Source organism: Panicum virgatum, chromosome 9K (assembly GCF_016808335.1).
Source record: "Panicum virgatum strain AP13 chromosome 9K, P.virgatum_v5, whole genome shotgun sequence".
Taxonomy (NCBI): Eukaryota; Viridiplantae; Streptophyta; class Magnoliopsida; order Poales; family Poaceae; genus Panicum; species Panicum virgatum.
Window position 1 is genome coordinate 39,908,716 of NC_053144.1, and position 18,560 is coordinate 39,927,275.

Here is an 18,560-nt window from a genome sequence, read left to right on the forward strand (position 1 = left end):
CTCCTATTCCTCCCCCTCGGAAGGGAGCTCCACCTCCCACTCCTCGCCTTCCATCACCACAGTTAGGGGCACCACTTCCAACTCCCCCAATTCCTCCGCGGATGGGACTTCCCCCTCGTGCTCCTCTTGTCCCCCCATCTCAGAAGGCCACTCCACCTCCTACTCCAACTATTCCTTCCCCACGATTGGGAGCACCACTTCCAACTCCCCCTCTTTCTCCTCCTCGATCAGGTGTTCCCCCTCGCTCTCCTCTTGTTCCTCCCCTTAGGAAGGCCAATCCACCTCCCACTCCTCTAGCTAACCCACAATATGGAGCACCAATCCCAACTCCTCTTCCTCCACCACGGGCTCCTCTTCTTCCTTCCCCCCGAAAGGTAGCTCCAGCTCCCACTCCTCGCATTCCTTCTCCACAGTTCGGGGCACCACTTCCAACTCCTCTTCCTCCACCACGGGCTCCTCTTCTTCCTTCCCCCCGAAAGGCAGCTCCAGCTCCCACTCCTCGCATTCCTTCTCCACAGTTGGGGGCACCACTTCCAACTCCTCTTCCTCCTCGAATGGGGGCTCCTCCTCAGGCTCCCCTTCTTCCTTCCCCTCGGAAGGGAGCTCCACCTCCTACTACTGTTATTCCTTCCCCACAGCTAGGGGCACCACTTCCAACACCTCCTCTTCCTCCTCAGATGGGAGCTCCTCCTCGAGCTCCCCCTCCTTTCCCTCGGAAGGGAGGTCCACCTTCCACTCCTCGCCTTCCTTCCCCACAGTTGGGGGCACCAGTTCCAACTCCTCCAAGAGCACGTATAGAGTTGGTGGTATAAGTCGGTGATCCAACTGCTCCATGTCAATAAACTCAATGTCCACGGCTTATCAAATGAGGAACTATTTCCGTCTTATGCAGTTGTACTTGTTATTGTTATTTTAATTTGGTGAACCAATTTGATGTAAACAAGTATTGTTTTTGGTCATGTACTTTTCTTGCAACTATAGGAACTTTGCTTTTATTCTCTTAAATATGGATTTCATAGTTGCTACCAAATCTCAGAATGTATAAGTGAATGCTTGGGGATTGGTCCGCATCCCTCTCACTTAACTCACTCTCCCCTTGGGCAGCAACGTGCCCCCAACCCTCTGCTCACACTACCACAGCTCCTCCCCCTCATCTCCTCCTCCCACGCTTCTAATGGCACTTAAGTGCACCAAATGTTGTCCGGCAAGCACACAAATCATCATAGCTTTCCCCTTTTTGTATTATTTCCAAGGTTTATCAATCTGTGTAACATATTATTAAGAACTATTTCTGTTAAGCATTACACAAACTTGTTTCATGTTCGTAATAGAGAGTCAATGTACTGTAAGCATATATAGATAACAAATAAAATAAACACGTAACCAAGTAGCAGCTCCACGCATGAATAATAAATAAAAATATAGTTCTCATTTAAGCATCTCTAAGAGGTTAGGTAAAAATTCTTGCTAAATGGAGTGGTAAAAGACTAGGTAAACAAATAAAAGCTTCTCAAAGTGGTAGGGGAACCAACAGCCTCTCCAAATTGACTCTTCAAATCATTTGCCTCTCGTTCCCTCCCTCTCCCGCTCGTGTTGCGGCCCGTCGGCCGGCACGACCTCCGCCACCGCGGGTCCAAGCTCCGCCGTGGACTCCCGTGCCGCCCGTCCCAGTGTTAGGCCCCACTGGTGTGAGCTCCGCCGCTAGCGCGGGCAGCGCGTCCCGCCACCGCTCTGATGCTGTTTCTCCTACCTGCCGCCAAATCCCAGTGACACAGAGCAGCTGCAAGTTCTGCCGGCAAGCGAGCTGCAGCTCGACCACCGCCTCCCTATTGTCGCCCCGGCCATGGATTCCTTGCAGCGTGCGTAGCAGTTCGTTGCGGGTAGCTCTCCCAGGCAGCGGCCGCGTGCGCTTGAGCAGGCGAGATCTTCGAGAAGGCGGAGCAGCTACGGGTCGATGTGCTTGTCGACCCTGTCGGACTCGCGTAGGCATTGCGAGATCCCCGGACGTCGGTGAGGAACCCGCAGAGCGCTAGTGGTATGGGCCTCATCGCGCCACCACAGATGTGCGGTCGCCTTGCGATACTCCCACCACTAGATGTGGTCCTCAAGCTTGTCGCCTTCGAGGAAGGAGGAGAAGGGGATCTACTCCTTAAACATCCACACGAGCTAGATGTCGACGGACGTAGGCTGACACAAGGACGGCGAGGAAATAAAGGAGGCTAGGGCCTCCTGCCGGTTGCCCAGGGTTGTTTACCGCCGCCACCGTCGCCTCTGCATTGAGCTCTGTGTGATGCTGGAGGGGCGTGGCTGGACGGAGGTGAGGCGGCCCCAGCTGGACGAGACGAGGCGGTGCTGGAGGGTGAGGTCGCTGTCGGGGGCGCCGGGCCGGCGCCAGTGGGAGGAGGTGGGGCCGGCGGGTGGAGGCGAGGTCGCGTGGCGGGAGGGCGAGATGCTGCGTGGTGCCTGCTTGGTACAGATACCGCGCGGGGACGCCAGGATAGCTTGCCGGATACCAAGAGGAGCACTATAAAGAGACTGTTGGACCCAGATTTTATCCCAATTTTTCTAATTTTAGCTATCCAACTCATTTTACAAGTGTTTATTGGAGATGTTGGCATCTTTAAATTTCCACCTCAAGGAGGTCGCTGTTCCCAAGGCAAAATTTTTGGGTGAAGGAGAGCCCCAGGCTGATCGGCCTAGCCTTCCTTATTGCCTCCAGGGATTGTCCTTGTCACCAAGTAATCTCCCGATCTTCAAGATGCCGTGTTGTGGCTTGCATGTGTGCCTGGCTCATTGATATCCTTGGGATAACAGGATCAAGATAACCGTTTAAATGCATTGATTACATCATATTGATCCCAATGACAACTTGATAAATTCCTATGTACCTTTTTTAGATAATGGAAATGATTATCTGGCTTCACCCTCCTTATGGGTGGGGGGGGGGATCAAACCAACCTTAGTACACGCAGTAGCAACCACATCATGTTTTTATTTAAAGTATAAAGTATGCTTATAGAAAGCCAATCCATAAACTAAAAGCCCATACATATAGGATGTGAAGAAACAAAGAGCCGACATCTCCAGCAAACGACACACATGAATCATCCTCTCCTTTTGATCATCACTGCACTACAACTGCGCTCAATGACGTAGCCAATATGTTCCCCTAAATAAAATCTACAAAAAAAATTTGGTTGACATTTGTTAAAAATAACATCATTCCTAGATATGCCTGTCAGTAAACCATAAACCATATGCATGTCAGTAAATATAATTTTGGTTTATGACCCCTTGTTTTAACCAATGATTAAATAAATCATCAACATTATTTGGTGGTGCTAACCAAAAGCTAAGTGAATAGCGCGCCAAAAAAAATTATCGTTAGTGCAATCGAAAAAAAGTGTTGGATACTTTCTTCCCAGTTACAAAAGCTGCAAACTTTACTTCCAATCCAATTTTGCATAGCTAAATTATTCTTTGTATGTAACACACCCCTTTTTAAGTACCGCATAAAGATTTTAATCTTTAAAGGTATCTTTGCATGCCAAATCTCTTGTATAACCTTTATAGCACTATTAACAAGATTTTTATACATATCGTATACTGTGAAGCAGCCATTAGCTTGTAGGGACCAAGTGAAATTATCCCTCCCCTCTTGTAAAATAATATTCAACAACATATCCACTATGTGGAGCCAGTCATGTAGTTTATCCCCCACTAAAGCTCTCCTAAAGGAGATATTTAGTGGTGTGGTGCTAAACACTTCCTTTACCGTAGCGTGTCGTCGGCAAACAATATTAAACAGAGATGGAAATTGGAATTTCAATGTGTTGTTTCCCAGCCATATGTCTTCCAAAACCTTATTATCTCTAAGTCCAAGCTAAGAAACTCATCCTTCACCCCCATCTGGCTAGTCCAAAAATAAGAATATCCTGACTTCTTATTGACTTTCCCTAGAGTTTTACTCTTTAGATATTTACTAGTAGAGATGCACGTGCCACAGGCACGTGTTTATAGTGGAGATATATAAAAATAATTGGATTACATCGAACTACTAAAAAGTCTCATTTGTTGCGCCATGGAATAACCAATGAGAGTTTACATGAGTTTATTTGGAGCCAATCAAATCCGTGCATGTAGGAAATATTTATCGGCTTGAAGGAAAGCAAAACTATAAAAAAAATACTCGAAGAAGCTTACGATTAAAAAAGGCAGTGCTAATTTAGGAAAAAATATAATGTATATTTCAATTATTGCAAATAGGAAAGAAGTGCTAAAGCTAATTCCTATATAAAGACAGGAAATGATACTTGACATGCATAGCTAATTAATTTAAAATGTAATATTACAATCGTAATCAAATTCCTCTCCTTAAGTCTAATTGTTTTCATGCTCGTCGGCATGTCTAGGAGATGAAAATAAATACACGCATCCTTCATACAATTTTTTCAAGCTAGCTAGGCAATCCATTTGAATTTCCAGAGATTTTTAAGTGTTTCTTTTCGATCTGCAATGAACTGATCATTGCTCTCGGTCTTGATGACCACATCATCCACGTAGGCCTCGGCGTTGCACCCGATTTGCCCCTCGAAGCATCTTTGATTGGCCTTCTGATAGGTGGCACCCGCGTTCTTGAGCCCGAACGTCATGGTGTTGTAGCAGTAGGCCCCGAAGGGCGTGATGAAGGAGGTCTTCTCTTGATCTGACTTCTTCAGGGCGATCTAATGGTAACCTAAGTAGCAATCAAGAAAAGAAAGAAGAACGCATCCGGTCATTGAGTCAACGACATGGTTGATGCGTGGTAAGGGGAAAGGATCCTTAGAGCAGTGTTTGTTGAGATCGGTGCAGTCGACACACGTTCTCCATTCACCATTTTTTTTACAAGGACTGTGTTTACTAGCCAATTTGGACGTGTGACTTCTCGAATGAACCCGGCAACTAGGCGCTAGGTGACTTCTACCCTAATGGACTCCTTCCGATCTTGGGTGAAATGGAGCAACCATTGTTTGATGGGTTGTGCTTTCTCGTTGAGATCCAAGGAGTACTCAGCCTCCTCCCTCGAGCTCGTAATGCCTAGCATGTCGGAGGGCTTTCATGCGAAGATGTCCCAATTGGCTCGGAGGAAGGAGGTGAGCATGCCTTCCTATGCCGGATCAAACTAGGACCCAATCAATGTTGTCTTGTGAGGCTCATCGTCCTTGAGGACGATAGCCTTGACCTCTGGTCTGGCTGCAGCTGGGACTCGGCGGCCGAGTCCATTGTTGGGATCTGGAGTTGATCCTTTGGCTGGTCCTTTGCCGCTTGAGCGACTAAGGCAGAGTTCCTGGAGCGTTCCTGGAGTTGATCATGTGGAAATAAAACACACACATATGTCATTACAAAGAATATAATTAATACAGTAAATAATTAAAACTGAAGCTCGAATGCATGTTTTTCTCCTATTTACCAACGCTACTAGAGAAGGCATGGTGCTTCTTGTTATCTCACTCACGAAGACCAAGATATTTAAGCTCTATTGGTAATTTGTGGTCTTTATTGAAAAACTGTTCCCCTCCGGTTGATCACTTCGTGCATAATGAAATGGTATAATCAGTGATTACTTCTAGAAGTTGTCTCTCATGGAGTTGTCCTTTGTTCCTTGGGAGATGCCCTGCAATTAATGAGAATTTATGGAGAAAGAAGTTAGATACGCAAAAATAATGTAACACAAGTACATCTGTCCCTAATAAAGAGTAGTCCCTTACACGTTCAGGATCCGTTGTGTATCTCACTTGCACCCTAAGATGCTCGCACAAGTAAACCCGTGGTACACGGAACAAGCAGGCTTGTGGTAGTTTGTGCGTAGAGTCATTTCTTATTTGTTCTCAGTGGGATGAGCACCTCCTAACTTATTTGTTCTCAGTGGGATGAGCCACTCACTCTCTTGCTCGGCTAGCACCAGGCATTATATGGAACGCAATGAATTTCCAAGGCATCTTTTGATTTTTTTTTCTTTGTGAGACATAGTACAGATGTATATGTTTTTTTAGATGATGGGAAAAAGGTCCCGGTCTTGACCTCCAAGAGGGTACAGCCCACATGCACACAAATCTTACACCCCCTTGGACGACAAGGTAGCTTTCTAAATCTTTTTTCATATTCTTGTGTGGATATCAAAGCGGGTTAAAGTTTGGTGGTCTCCCAAACTTTTTTTTTTGCTTGGGGGGGGGGGGTGTACTACTCTGAGTTTATGTAATTAAAATTCTCGCGGTGCCAAATGACGATTCCATTGATAAATGTAGTATGGATCCACATATTGCGCAGGAAATTTGTGGTATTTATCAAAAGGTGGCTTTCCTTAATTTGCTATAGTGAACAGTTGAACACTGAACTCTCTGAAGATGAACTGATTCCTGCACAGTTGTCGTTGCTAAGATTACATACACATACACACATATCGATCTACATTTCTATACACGCTTGCGTATAGCTGTACTAGGGACCAGTGAACTTTACTCTCTCAAAATTTTACCTTCTCTCCAATTTCACATGGCATTGTTTGCTTCCTATCGAGTTTGTTTCAACTAATTGTTCATCTTCTTTCAGTTCTTTCCTCTACACTCACACACTTGTCATGCGGCGTATCACTGTTTTGTATCCGTATCACCCCGGTGGTGTAGGCTCGAACGCCATCTTCCTGAGAAGACAGCCTGAGGCCATAGGTGGTGCTGGGGCAGTGTCGGAGGCGGCACGAGGAGTCCGCCGGGAGCTGGAGCACCTTCACAGTGCAAGCCCTCTCCAGATTTTCTGTGGCGTGGAGCTGGGAAGGGAGATCTATTGTGAAGTTGCCAAACTCGTCGGTCGTTGCAAATGCAGAGTCAGCCACCGGATCATTGGGTCCGTCAGTTTTACAGAGTACAGCTACCTTAGCACCTGGTTCAGACAAATACACAATTCATCAACAACCCGATGGGAAAGTACCAAGATATGGTTGCAATAAAGAACAATATGTTCAGCTTTTCTTTCGCACCGGATTTTGCGAATGCTCGAATACCCCTATTTCGGTAGAAAATCGTACTAATTTGCTACTAGCGTGTACTCAACGGATCCGTTGGAAACGCAACCGTTCTAGGATGTAACAGGTGAGAAACTCCCAATCTGAGAATGAGCTACACCTGTCTTTCGAAAAAGGAGAGTGAGCGAGGCGTGATAAATTTCTCCGGTTCCAGTAGTGCCTTTGTATCCGAACAACTAAATAAAGCAGCTTTCTTAGTCCGTGCTGATAGCACCGGGGAAAAGGAGTGAATCTGGACCAGAAAAATAGCATTGCCATCGTACGCATTAATTCAGACAGTGGCCACCTGCTATATAGGTTGAGTATATAGCTCTTTTTTTTTTAATTTAGGAGCCATCGTTTGAACTGAAAGGTGCCACGCGCAGAAAGGGACGGATCAAGATTGGCACTAAGAGTCAACGAGCCATATCCTCTGCAGTACAGTGGCATTCATTCCTCTATAGTACTGCGGAGGATTATATTATTGGTTAGTAGTAGTACACTTGTCCAGATAAAGAAGAGGAGAATTAGGCGAGCTAACCTTGTCCATGACTAGTTCTAAAGAATTAGGCGAGCTAAACGTGTCCATAACCGTGTCCTCTATAGGAATATTAGTTGCAACAAGTCTGCAAATTTTACCTAATTCCTTCTCCGCGGAACTGCTGATATAGTGAGGAATTGCTTAGAAACAAATATCTGAGCACTAAAACTTTAATCCAAGTCTGTAAGGAAGCAGGAGACTCACGCTACTTCTCGTCGAGACTCATGGGTGTAAAAGATCAATTCCTAAATCTTGGGAAGTTCAAGCTAAATAGTGGCAGCAAATTAAGATTCTGGGAGGACAAATGGTTAGGCACCCAAGCCCTAAAATTCCAGTACCCAAACTTGTTAAACACTGTAAGAAAGAAACATGCAACTGTGGCGGAAGTGCTCAGTACAAATCCACTCAATGTCTCCTTTAGGAGAGCGCTAGTTGGGAACAAATTAATTGAGTGGCGTAGTTTTGTTTCGAAACTAGTACATGTTAATTTAAATGAGGGCATGGATTTATTGTATGGAATCTCCATAAGAATGGTTTATTCACACTCACAGTTAAGTCAATGTAAGCACCTTGTCAATAACAACATTAAATTTACATAAGAAATTTTGCGTACGAAGATTCCTCTCAAAATAAAGATTTTAATGTGATATGTTAAAAGAGGAGTGATCTTAACGAAAGACAATTTAGTTAGGAAAAATTGGAAAGGAAGCAAAACTTGCTGCTTTGGTAGTAAACCAGAAACCATCCAACATTTGCTTTTTGAATGCCATTATGCCAAATTTTTATGGCGTGCAGTAAATATTGTGTTTGGGATATCACCACCACAAAGTAACATTGATTTGTTTAATGCGCTTTGTCCAAACTTGGTAATCATTATCACAATGTAATGCTATTGACAGGGGCTGCTTCTTTGTGTTTAACAAATGCAGGTCAAACATTTTTTTGCACATTCTTTTCAGAGGGACGCATTGACTTCAGTTTTGGGCTCTTTTGCAGCACATTGATGACAGAAAAGGATGAGATTGTCAAAGCATGCCAGGGTCTAGAGTCAAGATCCATGGAGTTCTTTGCATCCCATGGATGGTCGTTTATTTTACGCATTGGTCAATAATGTTGAACCATTATGTGTTTTAAATTTTATATGCGATGTAATAATTCTATGAAGAGGTTTGGAAATTTTCCATTATCTCAAAATATATATACACTACTAGAAAAAAAGGGTATCATCAAGAATACCGGGTGAAAACTAATAATGGGTGAGGAAACTGATCTGATTAGATCACTAATTATACTTGTAGGGTTTCATAGGTTCTAATGATGGAACACAAAAAAAAGCTACCAAAGCCGGGACAAAGAGATGAATGAATTAGACTTATCCCATGTATATTTATATTTTGGTCGATCAAATAGATTACATTTATGAACTACCATGTTTCACAAACATTTCATAGAGTCCAAGATTATCAAAATCGGAATCCCGAGTGAAAAGTTATGACCAATACGAAATGTGGAATAAAGTGATATATAGGACGATCTAATGTACTAAAAAATTTTGTATTCAAACGGTACCAAAAATCCCGAGTGAGATGTTATGAACAAAATACAAAATCCAAGAGTATTAGTTTGCTACTTAAAACATGATCAAATGGGATAAAGTTCTATATAGAATATTGTAGAGCATCTCACAAGCTTTTTTCTTAGATTACAAAGTATAACTCAGACACCCACAAGTTTTTAATAGAGTACAAGATCATCAAAATCAGAGAGTTCAGAGTAGAGAGAGTTATGCCCAAAATATGAAGCGTCAGAAGCTTATTCGTATGGATGACCGGATGATCTAGTGCTAGTTGAGGATAATCCAGTTCTAGAAGGGGATAATCTGATGCTTACTAAATTGCACTGAAATGATTATCTGGTAAACTCAATTGTACAGGATGATGATCCGGTGCTACCATCGGAGTTCCCATCAAGAATGTTTAGAGAGAATGTTTGCATGAAGAAAATGAACGAGGGGTGCCTAATGATCTACTGCTAGTAAGGGATGATCTGGTGCTATTGCAATTCCTACTATCTAACGGCTCTTTTAAGTTGTTGGGCTATTTGTACCCCCTCTACTCGCCCATTTGGTGTTGCTGGAGTCTAGAGGAAGCACGTACACTAAAGACGACATCCAAGCCACATAGTGTTAATGTCCTCATATCCAAAGTATTAGCACATGCTCAGAGAGTGTTCAATGTTAGGTCAAGACTATAGAGTGAGAGAGAGTAAGGTGTTGCTACCTTGTGCATTGGTTCTTGTAGTGAGTCAACCTTGTAAGCCCGGTGCTCTAGCACCATAGAGTCTTAGTGGCACATACGAACCAAGTGACAGTAGTGATGATTTCCAAACCCAAATCAAAAAGGTTTGGGAGGATGATGGTGACTCCTCTCAAAAAAGGAGTAATGTTTGGCTTTCCAGGTGTGAATATTCTGATATGCATAAAGTGAACAATCTTGGTGCTGGTTATGATCAAATCTTTAAGTCAAATGTCAAGCTATCTGAAATTTCCAAGGAAGAAGGATTGATGCATGGTGATGCTCAGAAGGAAAATCAGGGTGACTCTGCAGAAATGGATGTGATTAAACTCAATAACCCCTGTGATGAGCTGAGAAAGGAAAGAGAAGAGAGGAGGTGGAGCAAAAGGCTTCAGAGGCAAGTTGATGACAAGGTGGCTATCCCTGAGTTAACAGAGGGCCAGAGCAAAACTGCTGAAGGTAACTTCACAACTCAAAATTCTTTCTCTGTTCTAAATGAAAATGATATCATTGTTAGATCCAACAATATGGGTGTCAAAATTGCTGACAATGACTTTGCATCAATCAACTTACTCTCTGAATTAGAAAAAGCTAGAGCTTTGTTACATATGAAAAGATCTGTTCATGATACTATGACTGCTCACACAGAACCATCAAATGTAAGTGATGATGGAAGTATGGTTGGTACAATAGATGATGCTCAAGAGGAGCAGTCTGATTTTGATGACTTTGTTCTAGTTTCCCCCAAGAGACTGAGAAAACCGAATAAGAAATTTGGGTGCTCTGTCTCAAATAGGAAAAAGAATAGCAAACATAACAGAGAAAATCTCTGTAAAAGTAAGGGTGGGGGATCTCAGGGAATCCCTGCAGCCTCTAGGAAAACCCTTACTGCAAAACCTAAAAAGAAAAATCCATCATGAAAGGTCTTATATGGAATTGTAGGGGTATCAAGAAAATTGGTGTCTCTTCTTTTCTTAGGAATCTAATTCTTGAACACAAGTTTCATTTCATTGGTATTCAGGAAACCCTACAGCAAGACATTGGGGATCATATCCTAAGACAGATTGATCCTCACCAATCTTATTTGTGGAAATGGATACCATCCTGTGGCAGATCAGGTGGTATTCTTTCAGGGATAAACTTGGAATTTTTTGATGTGGGTTTCTTTAAGGAAGGCAAGTTTATCCTTCAGATGCATTTATGGGACAAGCAAAATAAAAAATGGTGCTTCCTCAATGTGTATGGGGCTACTCAAGAGGAGAACAGAAGAGATTTCCTGTTAGAATTGGCTGATTTTTGTGGAAAAATTAAAGATCCAATGTTAATTGGGGGTGACTTTGACCTAGTAAGGTTCACTTCTGAGAAAAACAAGGGTGGCATACATAGATGCTCCAGCCTATTCAATTCTATCTTTGATTGTTATGAACTAGTGGACATTCATATGGCGGGTGGGAAGTATACCTGGTCCAATAATCAGGTCCCCCCTACCTTGGAAAGACTAGACAGATGCTTGATATCTAAAGAGTGGGAGAATATGTTCCCCACTGTTTTTATTCAAAAGCTTCCTAGAGAGCTCTCTGATCATAACCCTCTCATTGTATCCTCTGCTAACAGTCACCACCTCAAACATCTCCCTTTTAGATTTGAGACCTCGTGGTTGAAACATCCTAAGTTTTTGGATAAAGTGAAGGAGATTTGGACTGCTCCATGTAGAGCTGAAGTAGCTTTGGATAGAATTCAAATCAAACTAAAGAAATTTAAGCAATATTTCAAAGGATGGGGATTTAACATTCAAGGGGAAAATAGAAAACTCAGAGCCTCCTTGCATAAGGAACTGGCAGAGTTGGAAACTTTAGAAGAAGAAGCCCCCCTACCATTGCTATCTATTCAGAGAAAGGTGGAGATTCAATGTAACATCATGAAACTCCTTGAAGAAGAGGAATTATACTGGCTCAAAAGATCCCATGACAAATGGTTACATGAGGGTGACAATAATACGGAATACTTCCATAGAATTGCTAATGGGAGGAAAAGATGCAGCAAAATTGTGTTATTTAAGGATGGCGATATGACAATTGAAGGGACCCCCAACCTGCTTAATCATGGTACGGACTTTTATAAAACCCTGTTTAGTCTGGAGAACAATATTCCTTTTCCGTTGACTGAGGACCTTTGGGATGGAAGTGAATTAGTGTCTGAGAATGATAATGACCTCCTAACCAGATCTTTTTCTGAGGAAGAAATCAAAGCTGCCCTCTTCCAAATGGAAAAAAATAAAGCTACTGGTCCTGATAGTATTCCAGTGGAATTCTTTCAGACCTGTTGGGGGATTGTGAAACACGATATTTTGGATCTCTTTTAGGATTTCTATACTGGTAACCTGAATGTTAGTAGGTTGAACTATGGAATAATCACTCTCCTACCAAAGGTGGTTGATGCTGAAAGAATACAGCAATTCAGGCCCATTTGCCTCCTCAACTGCCTATATAAATGGATAACCAATGTTCTTACTTTGAGGCTGGAATCAGTTGATGATAAAGTGATCTTACATTCACAGACTGCTTTCATGAAGGGAAGGAATATCATGTCTGGGGTAATGGCTCATCATGAGATTCTTCATGAGACTAAGAGAAGTAATAAAATTGGAGTTGTGCTTAAGTTAGATTTTGAGAAAGCATATGATAAAGTCTGTTGGGACTTCTTGTTCAGAACTCTTGAAATGAGGAGTTTTCCTAGGACTTAGTGTGATTGGATAAAACAAGTTGTCACTGGGGGGGACTGTTTGTATGAAAATTAACAATACCTTGGGTCCCTACTTTGTGAGCCACAAAGGGGTGAGACAGGGGGATCCTTTATCCCCCATTTTGTTCAATTTTGTCGCTGATTGCCTTTCCAGAATGGTTAGGAAGGCACAAAGGGGTGGCCTGGTGTGTGGTTTGGCTGACAACATAATTGATAAAGGGGTTGCCATCCTCCAATACGCTGATGATACTATTATTTGTCTAAAAGATGACATGGAGGTGACCAGAAACATGAAACTTCTCCTCTACCTTTATGAGATGATGTCAGGTCTAAAAATCAATTTCTTAAAGAGTGAAATCATCTTGGTCAATAGTGAGGATAGCAAATGTGCACAATATGCAGAGTTGTTTAACTGTCAGCTGGGGGCTTTCCCTATCAAATATCTGGGAGTTCCTGTGAGTCCTAGTAGGCTGCATGTAAAGGACTAGATTCCCTTAATAGAAAGGAATGAGAAGAAATTACAAGCATGGAAGGGGAGCTCACTGTCTATCGCTGGCAGAATGACACTTATCAACTCAAGCTTATCAAGCTCCTTCATATATCATATGTCCATCTACCTTTTACCCAAAACCACTATGGACACTCTGGATAAGCAGAGGAGGAAATTCTTTTGGCAAGGGGGTGGAACCAGGAAGAAATACCATTTGGTCAAATGGGACAACATCTGTAAAAGCAAAATGAAAGGGGGCCTGGGTGTCAAAGACATTGCAAAAATGAATGTTAGCTTATTATGCAAATGGTGGTGGAAGTTAGAAAGAGAAGAAGGTGTTTGGCAAGAGATCATTGAAAAGAAATATCTAAAAGGGAATCATATCAGCACTGTGAAGCACAGGCTTGATGACTCCCCTATCTGGTCTGACCTGCTGAAAATCAGACAGGTGTACCTGAGTGGAAGGCAAATACAGGTAAAAAATGGCAGGAAAACTCTCTTCTGGGAAGAGGCTTGGTTGAAGGACAAATCTCTTTGTGTCTTACACCCAATCCTCTATGATTGGTGTGCTGACAAATTCATCACAATATTCTGTGTGCTTGATAGAAATGGACATTTGAACTTTAATAGGTGGCTCCCTCCTCCTCTGTTTGAAACCTGGATGGAAGTATTGGAGGAAACCTTTGCTTTCCAGTTTGTTAATAGGGATGACATTGTGTCCTGGAAATGGAGCAGCAAGAAGATATTTACAACCAAATCAATATATGATCATATGACCCCTAGCCCTGGGAATGGGTGTTTCTCTCATATTTGGGGGGCTAAAATACCCTACAAAATTAAAATTTTCACATGGTTGTTAGAACAAAAGGCTGTGTTGACCAAAGATAACTTGGTCAAGAGAAAATGGGTGGGGGACTCCACATGTGTCTTTTGTGATCAAATAGAAACTGTGGATCACTTGTTCTTTCTTTGCCCGATGGCTAGATGTGTTTGGGGCATGGTTGGGTCTTGCTTCGGGGCTGACAATACTCCTACTAATATTGGCCAATACAGACTCTGGGTCACGAATTGGTTACTTGATGGGCAAAATGTCCATCACTTTGGTTTGGCTGCCGTCTGTTGGGCAATTTGGAAACAGAGAAATAAGGCAGTCTTTGAGAATAAACTTCCTAGACACCCTTCTGAAATTCTAATCCATGCTTGCTCTTTTATGATGTACTGGGAAGGTCTCTACAACTCGGAGTTCCAAGGGCGGGTGCTGGAGGATGTTAAGACTTTACTCGCGTGTGCTCATCGTGTGCTGGCTCACCAGAACAGGACGGTGGTCATGAGGCTCCCCGCCCCACCTGAAGATCAAGTTGAGGAGGAGGGCGGGAATTGAAAGTTGGCGTCTCCTCTCTACATGCGTGGACTTTAGGCATCCCGTCTGTGACTCACCTATCAGTTCGCTACTGGTTCTGTAAAGACTTAAATTCCTGTATGTCTACCATGCTCGGTAGCTCTTGCCTAGGAAACCTAGTGTGAGAGTCTAAATCCTATGAAACTTCTGAAACTTTCTAGCTTGAAAGTCAGGCTCTTCTCCCCCCCCCCCTCCCTCCCTCCGTCGCCTTCATCCCTGCCTGTTATTCTGGTTTAAATGTTGTAATTCCGTTTCTGTTTGGAATGGAATTGGGGAGTGGCCTCGCTTCAAAATAAAAAAAAGAGTCTTAGTGGCCCGTCGGCAAGTCATCGACCCCCAGTTTGATGTGGAGCAGCGATGATGGTAGTTTACAAGGGTGAGGAAGCCGCTTCTTGGGTGGTGAAGCTCCATATTGAAGACTGTATTAGGGGTGACCAGGAGAAGGGAGTGATGAGCATTGCCTTTGTGGCAAACTTATCATCCAGTTTGGCGAGCCTTAGTGTGGCGAGACCAAGACCTTTACCGGAAGAGATTAGGTCATTGGAAGCATGTTCTTGGTAGAGCTCCAACTGGACTAGAGGTGGTTTTTGCCAACCGATACCACAAGATAAAATCATTGTGCCGAGTTTGCGTCTCTCTAACCGGCCCACTGCTTTATGTTTGAACATTTGATACTTGTGTGTCTTTACATTCTTAAAGTAATTATTATTATTATTGGCTCTAAATTGCAAAACTACTTTTTGCGATAGGTTACGCACTAGATGAATTATAGTTGCACATATAGATATACCATAATCTATTTCATATTTTGTGCAATATAATTTAGTGGAAGGCTTAGATCAAGGTTTGTAGTTTGCGTAATTCATCACCTCGCTTTTGTTTCAGGATGAATGACTAAACAACGAACAATGGACGGTAGTTTATCTTTTGTAGGGAGGAGCAGTTGCATTGGTTCTTCCGTCCCCGGGCGGCTTTCCTTGTGTACCTGCGGGCTGTTGCGTAGTACAACTACATACTACACCGGACATGGCGACCCAACAAGCAAACAATTGCACATCACATCCGCGCACCTACCTAACGCTATATATTTACCTCTAACGACCTTTTCAAGCGGTAGCAGACTAGTAGTAGTACTCCTCGTGATTAGTCCGTTAAGTTGGTGACCAAGGACGACACCGTGTACACCCAATGCAAATTAATCGAGAGAGGCGCGCGGTGGTGGCCATGCATGGTCTGGAGAGGTTACAAGGTCGCTGTGTTGCTTTGCTTCTTCAGTTCCTTGGGGTTTACCGGCCGGCCAACAGCCGCAGAGACAACGACTCGCCATCTGTGAACGATCACGCCTTGCTGCTCAGACGCTACAACCACGACGACCATTTGTTTATGGAGAGCACTAGCAGTCTGGCGGCCGGTTCCGACCCAACACCTACAGCTAGCGAGCGCTTTTCGTCACCAATCAGGCCACGAATTTGTGCGTGGTTTTCTAATGGCAATTGGGATGGAATCATGGAATATGTATATAAATAAACTACTACGACGAGAGCAAGCAGAATTAATTGCTTGCAACAAGCGACTTGGTCGATCGGAGGACAGCAGAGAAAGGCAGGGAATACCTGGCAGCTCGAAGGCGAGGAGGTCGGAGCCGGGACGGAGGCAGAGCTCGCAGGCGACTTGGCCGGACACCAACACCGACGAAACGGGCTCCTCGCCGTACCCCGCGATGCGGGCCAGCTCCGCGGGCGAGAAGTAGAGCTCCATCGGCTCCGCCGGCAGCAACGCTGCTTCCTCCTCCGCTTTGGCCGCCGCCGCCGCCGTGACAAGGAGGAGGAGCAAAGCCGCAGCCGCTCTTGTCCAGAGCAGCATGTCGTCGCAGCTCTGCTGGGCCAGGACCAAACTGCTACTACTAGCTAGTACGCTGAGGCGGGCCGGCGGGGGAAGGAAGGAGGGAGGGAGGGTGTATAAGCAGGGTGCGTCTGCGATGTTTCGGTTGGCCCGTCACGTTTGACTTGGAAAGGAAGGGTGCGCGTACGCCGCATGATGTGTGCGGAGCAGGCGCGTCTGCGTGACTTGTGCGTTTGGTCCATGGCAACTGCTCCATGCTCGGATCGATCGATCGGGCTGGGGGGTGGTTCAAGTGTCGAGTGGCGAGTTGGATGTTGGATTTGTTCTCCATCTGTCTGTCCATATGGGCAGATTATATGTGCGTGGTTGTTGGGGTTTTTTTTTTGAAAAGTCCACTTTACTCTCTCCAAATATCGTAAAAGTTTTATTTTCAACATGCAACTAAAATTCTGGACATTGGGAACCATCCAGTTGTCAACACCGAGCAAAAGTGGCACCTCGGGTGGTTTTCCGTTTTGTGGAAGTTTAAAAATTCCTATTTAAATTAAATATATTCATTAATAGTTCATTTTAAATCAGGAAAGGTACGAAACAAGTAGCAATATTTTTCTAACAATATAATCTATTTGTTGGTACTCTACTTATGTGGAGTCTGATATTTCAAGCTCATCTGTTTAGGTTTCTGGAGCTACGACGCCAGATCGGCGTCATCAAGAGTCGTCATGCGCGACAAGTTTAAGGGGAGTTTTGTTGAATTAATACACCTTACGCACATTAGTCTGTAGAGTCTCATGTAGTTTAATTTGTTAGTGTGTCATTTTTTAAATTTCACAATCAAGATGTCCAATCATTAGTACACATTACCCTATCACTGCTGGGTTAAAAACAGCATCACCGCTGGTTCAGTGATTTGTTGGATTTAATTTGACAGGTGGTGAGGGAGGGCATCACCACTGTTGGTGTTTCTAAACCCGGCAGTGATGTCCTTCTCACAAATAAAATAAAAATAAATAAATGTCCGCTCAGCACCGTGCCGCATCACGACACCATGTGCGAGCCCGCGCTGCGGCACTATGCACGCTCCTACGCGCTGCTCGGGGCGTCACTGCCAAGGGAGGAAGCGAGGGGAGGAGGGAGAAGGACGGGGAAGGAGGATGGGGGCCGGGAGGAGCGGCGGAGAAGAGAGAAGGATGGGAGAGGAAGAGTGAGAGAAGTATTGAGAGGAAGAGAATTGAAGTACTGAGAGAGTGCGACTATCACCACCAATTCTATTTCGAACAAGCAGTTATAGAGTATAACCGCTGGTTCGGTTCAAACCGGCGGCGATGGCGCGTAGGGCTTGACACTTTTTTTAATAAAAACAGGAAACCAAATCAGAACTGAACCGAAATGTCAGTTTTCATTTTTTGTGTCATATCTTTTTTTTAGTTTCTAGGAAGCTCGGCGACGGTGTCAGTTTCTACGTCACGCCAAATCGTGTAATACCAACCGATTTTCAGCTTCATTCTCACGGTCTCCATGAGTCCCACACGTCACAGCCCAATAGCCCACTTTGGCCCAACTTGCCAACCTCAACCCAAGACTATATCAGGGGCCAAGCAGGAGCAGTGCCCATACCATACACCAACTTGCTCTAGGCATTCGGTCTTCGTGAACAAAAATTTAGTTCCTAGAAATTAGGAACCGATCAGTTCCTCACCAAAGCAAGGAACATAACCAGACCACCAGAGTATATTTAGGTTCAGTTAATTCGGTTCGGTCTCGGTATTTCATCAGTTGAACAAACTAGTTTGGACAGATAACAAAATAGCAAAATCATTTAGGAAATTTTGGCCGAGCATAAACTGTTTATGACATAAATCATTCCATAACATAGACAATAATAGGTGCAAATATGGGGACCAAGTCACAGTTAGGGTGGCCAACCGCCCAAACGGCATTCTCCGAGTTCGGATCACTATTACAAAAATGATTTGTAGAAATGCCTCAATTTTTTTACGGGCGGACCAAAAAGTCACCCGTTCCTATAAATGGGGCGCGGTACTGTAGAAATGAACCGCCCCTAAACATGTCATTTGTAGGGGCGGCTCACCCCTTCAGCCGCCCCTGAAAATTTATAGGTGCGGCTCAACCCCCCCCCCCCCCCCCGCGCCCCTAAAAATCGCACCCATTTTCAGCCCCTACAAATAATTTTCCAAATTATTCCAAAAATTAAT

The 18,560-nt window shown here is 44.0% G+C and overlaps 2 protein-coding genes across 2 annotated transcripts; both read right to left on the reverse strand.

The window, feature by feature from the left end:
* Positions 1–297: 297 nt before the first annotated feature.
* LOC120647980 (cilia- and flagella-associated protein 251-like) lies at positions 298–834 on the reverse strand. Its single transcript, XM_039924773.1, has 2 exons — positions 661–834; positions 298–612 (listed from the first exon to the last, which is right to left on the reverse strand). The coding sequence occupies exons 1-2, from the start codon at positions 832–834 to the stop codon at positions 298–300; spliced, it is 489 nt and encodes a 162-aa protein (XP_039780707.1).
* Positions 835–6,319: 5,485 nt separating this feature from the next.
* Positions 6,320–16,449, reverse strand: LOC120651382. Its single transcript, XM_039928858.1, has 2 exons — positions 16,116–16,449; positions 6,320–6,915 (listed from the first exon to the last, which is right to left on the reverse strand). Exons 1-2 carry the CDS (start codon positions 16,363–16,365, stop codon positions 6,575–6,577), a joined length of 591 nt encoding a protein of 196 aa, XP_039784792.1. The 5' UTR covers positions 16,366–16,449; the 3' UTR covers positions 6,320–6,574.
* Between the last annotated feature and the right edge of the window lie 2,111 nt (positions 16,450–18,560).